This window comes from Cryptomeria japonica, chromosome 11 (assembly GCF_030272615.1).
Source record: "Cryptomeria japonica chromosome 11, Sugi_1.0, whole genome shotgun sequence".
NCBI lineage: Eukaryota > Viridiplantae > Streptophyta > Pinopsida > Cupressales > Cupressaceae > Cryptomeria > Cryptomeria japonica.
In genome coordinates, this window is record NC_081415.1 from 343,728,950 (window position 1) to 343,733,402 (window position 4,453).

The 4,453-nt window shown below is 34.5% G+C and overlaps 1 protein-coding gene across 2 annotated transcripts; it reads left to right on the top strand.

Annotated features, from left to right (window-relative positions):
• Positions 1 to 633: 633 nt before the first annotated feature.
• On the top strand, positions 634 to 3,820 carry LOC131074753 (protein TORNADO 2). Of its 2 annotated transcripts, XM_058011439.1 has the most exons (3): positions 634 to 1,305; positions 3,108 to 3,455; positions 3,568 to 3,820. In XM_058011439.1, the coding sequence occupies exons 1-2, from the start codon at positions 811 to 813 to the stop codon at positions 3,417 to 3,419; spliced, it is 807 nt and encodes a 268-aa protein (XP_057867422.1). In that variant the 5' UTR covers positions 634 to 810; the 3' UTR covers positions 3,420 to 3,455; positions 3,568 to 3,820. The 2 variants fall into 2 exon arrangements, with proteins under 2 accessions (XP_057867422.1, XP_057867415.1); XM_058011432.1 differs by having other exon boundaries at positions 3,108 to 3,820.
• The last annotated feature ends 633 nt before the right edge of the window (positions 3,821 to 4,453 follow it).

The following is a 4,453-nucleotide window of genomic DNA, read 5'->3' on the forward strand; positions in this document are numbered from 1 at the left end:
GAAAAAAACACTTTATTATGGAATGTGATACCTTAAGGACATCAAAGAAATATAATGACATCTATTTCTTGGCACAATTTATTCAGTAATGAGACTTTTGAGAAGATGGGGATGCCTATCATCTCCTTGGATAAGAAAAGGACTGAAATGTAGAAAATAAAAATAACAAGATTGGCTGTTCCATTAACTAATTTTAACCTATTAGAAATTAATAAGATCAATCTATCTATCTCTATAATCCATTCAAAATGCATTTAAAAAAAAAAGAAAGAAGAGAAATGTAGGTGGTGTGCATTCACACTAGAATAGTAAACAAGACTGACTGTATAGACTAATTTTAATTTAATCCACTTAAAATGGATTCAAACAAATAGAGGAATGAATCAATATTTTAGACAGATGAGTTAAAATCTTCTAAACACAAAAGAAGAAAAGGAGGAGGTGCGTAGGTGGCGTGCATTTGGTTAGCAACAGGAACGGAGAGAAGCTTAAGGGCGAAGGAAGAAACAAAGATTCTCAGACCCCTTTTTCAAGTGTGTTCAAAAGGAGGGAACATTTGATTTAGAGCGGCCCAATTGAAATCAAACCTATGTCCGTATACTTTTGCTTTTTTGTGGACCAAAGGATGGCCAAGGAGAACTTGGGGAACTGCAATCATGACGATTTGCCGTAATCGGCGGAATCCAAAGTGCTTTCCAACCAGAGCACGAAAGGAACCCATTCACCAGTCTCAAAAAGAAAAAGACAAGGTGAAGAAATATAGTCATTGCAGGGGAGGAAGAAGGTGGGGTGGATAAGGAAAAGGAAAGAATGGCGACTAAAACTAAATTTCTCACTGCGATTAACTTCGTAGCAATGGTGCTGTCCATACCAGTAATTGGCACGGGAATATGGTTATCAACAAAGCAGGACAACGAGTGTGTTAAGTTGTTGCAATGGGTTGTTATAAGTTTAGGAGTGGTGATTTTGGTGGTGGGATTGTTGGGTTGTATGGGCGCCTTTTGGCGAGTCCAATGGATGGTTGTTCTCTATCTTCTATTGATGTTCGTCCTTATAATATTGCTCTTGACTCTGGTCGTATTCGTTTTTCTTGTCACCAACAGGGGCTCCGGGCATGGTCACATAGTACCCAACAGAGCCTACAGAGAGTATACCTTAGGTGACTACTCTGGATGGTTACGCCACCGTGTTCACGCCTGGAACCGGATTCGAAACTGCCTTGCCTCTTCCACCACATGTGCTACTTTGACCCAGCGCTATCCTCTCGCTCAGGACTTCTTCAATGCCCATCTCACGCCCATAGAGGTAATTTCTCATCAATTTCTGATATCTAAGTGCTTCGTTTTTGGATTTTAGCGTGTAGGATTTTGTTTGTTTCAGATCAGAATGGGAGAGTTACAGGGAAAAATGATATTTCAGAAATTGCACTAATTTCTTCAATAAGATTCACTTATAACTTTGATTTTAGATACATGTATGAAAGAAATTTTAGTGATCTCTCAAGATATCCGTAGGAGACATATGATTTAATGCGCAGACACCCAGTAGAGGGGAGAGCTCATCCCGATACTCTGTGATTTATTTATGTATTTCATTTGAATTCACATTAGTTTTTTTTTTTGTTGAAACTCATTTGTTAATGTGATTTCAAATAAATGAATGAAAAACTATAATACGGTCTTGAATTTATCTTCAAACTCTTTTCAATGTCAAATCTCTTATTATAGATCTAGATCAGGGTGAACCACCTAAACAAGTCAAAGCTTAGAAGCAAGTTGTTCCACTCAATCAAATATTTCAACTTAAACAACATAAAGTTTTGACTTGTTTCACTGGTTCATGTGAGATCATAATAGCTTTTTTAATGGAACCCACATATTAGTGTGATTTCAAATTCCTTTTGATGTCAGATCTTTTGCTATAGATCCTAATCAAGATGAACCACCTATACAAATCAAAACTTAGAGGTTATTTATTCTCATCAAATTTTTATCTAGGCTCCCAAAAATGGCTTAAACAACACACTCTAAGATCTAACCTATGTAAGTAGTTCGTCTAATAGTTTCTTTAGTAAAACCTGCTTAATAGTGTTAGAAAGATTTTAATTATGTCCATGGGACCAAGCAATCTAATAGACCAATAACTATAGTCCCAAGTTATCTCCTAACTTTTTTGGATTTCGAATTTCTTATAATGGATCTTGACAAAGATGAACCAACTAAACAAGTAATAACTTTTAGAGGTAAGTTGTTGTCATCAATTTTCTGTCTAGGCCTAAATATTTAGGCTTAAACAACACACTCTAAGCTTTGACTTGTTTAGATGGTTCATCTGAAATCATAATAACTTCTTCATTAGAACCCATTTATTAATGTGATTTTAAATGTATAAATGAAAGATTTTAATGATGTCTACGAGACCAAGTAATCTAAAGGAAGTTGTTTTCAAACTCCTTTCGATGTCAAATCTCTTACTATAAATATTGATTAAGATGAACCACCAAACAAGGTAATTTGTACTCATCAAATTTTTGCATAGGCCCAAATATTTAGACTTAAAACAGCAAACTCTAAGCTTTGACTTGTTAAAATGATTAATTTCAAATCATAATAATTTTGTCAATAGAACCCACTTATTAGTGTGATTTTAAATGAACGAATGAAAGATTTTAGTGATATCTACTAGATGGAGTAATCCAAGGGACCGAGAACCAAAGTCTTAAGCTATCATCAAACTCCTTTCAATGTCAAATTTCTTACTATGGACCTTGACCAAGATGAACCACCTAAACAAGTCAAAGCTTACGTGGTTCATCTGAAATCATAATAACTTCTTCAGTAGAACTCGCTTATTATTGTGATTTCATATGAATGAATGAAAGATTTTAATGACATCCAGAACCAAATAGTTTAAGGGATCAAAAATTACAATCCTAAATTATCTTCAAATTATTTTCAATGTTGGATCTCTTACTATAATCTTAACCAAGAAGCTAGCAATCTTATTAATCATTGCCTCTTCAAATAAACCATCTAAACAATATCTAAACTTAAAATGTGTTGTTTAAGCTGATCCGACACTGTAATGTGTGTTTTTTTGGTTGGCAGTCTGGATGCTGTAAGCCGCCGACGCTGTGTGGGTATACATTTGTGAGTGCAACATACTGGATCAGTCCCATCAACATAGGAGAGGATATGGACTGCTTGACGTGGAACAACGATCAGACGCAGCTGTGCTACAGTTGCAATTCCTGCAAGGCCGGGCTGCTGGCAAATCTGAAGAAGGAATGGAGAGTGGCAGATGTGGTACTGCTCATCACACTCATTGCTCTTATATGGGTTTACTTAGTTGGATGCAACGCCTTCCGCAGAGCTCAGACCGAGGATATCTTTGACCAGTACAAGCAAGGCTATACATAGACATCTTTCAGACCCATTTGAAAAAGGATATTCTGTGTAAGTTATGTTTCATCCTCCTCCTTTACCACTTTGTTATGTGCTTATTGGGATTGTTTCATCCTCTTGGGATAAAAACTCTTTCATTTCTTTGTGCAATGGGATTTTGCAGTAATTCGTATCATATATCTCCAAGAGAGCTGGCTAATTGTCACTGACAAAATCGCAGGCAACCCACCATGTATATGATTGTGTAGTTTTTTTCATACTCGCACTTCTGTTGATCTCAAAGCTTAGAAAATGACATTGATTTCAAACGACGACCAAATTTAGAGCTTTTGTGATACTGATAGTTGATGTAAAGGTATACGTCCTAAATTTTGGTTTGATGCTGCTAATTTTACATGTTTGGATTTAATCTGGAACCTGTTATTGGTCTTTCTTTGCTATCCTCCACTGTCATGTTTATATTTTTTCTTTAATAATTTCAATAAAAAGAATGTGCTGTAGAATTGTAAGAGGATTAGGTGCCCTTTTTTTTTTATAAAATCTATGTTAATTAAATACACTTTAATACATATAAATTAACTGGGATTTGGTAATTGTAATAAATATTGAGAAATTAAACTTGAGCATTAGAGTATTTAGTTTTATAATTGATAATAGAAGAATGATATTGATGATATGTAGAAATACTTTATTATCTCTACAAAATTTAATGTTTTTGGTATAATAATGATCTCAGAATTTGAAAAATGCGAACAATTTGTGCTTCAATCTTAAATGTCACAAGTTCGCTTTTGACTATTGCATATTTAAACTATGACAACTTCTAACTTTGAACTACTAGAACACAAATTGCCAAAATCTACTCACTTTGATCTCTAATATTTGATATCCCTATAAGAATTACAACATTTAAAGACATCATTATGATTTTTTTTCAAATCACTTAGGTCACATTCTCCTAGATCATACTCTTGTATAAATTGGGTTTACACCTTGGAACATACATTTGAAGACAATATTTACCAATATGAAAATGCCTTATATGAAAA

Excerpts from the sequence above, each read along its gene's own strand:
- LOC131074753 (XM_058011432.1), top strand. The coding sequence starts at position 811 with ATGGCGACTAAAACTAAATTTCTCACTGCGATTAACTTCGTAGCAATG. Across the intron at positions 1,306-3,107 it reads CCCATCTCACGCCCATAGAG|TCTGGATGCTGTAAGCCGCC; the intron begins GTAATTTCTCAT and ends TTTGGTTGGCAG.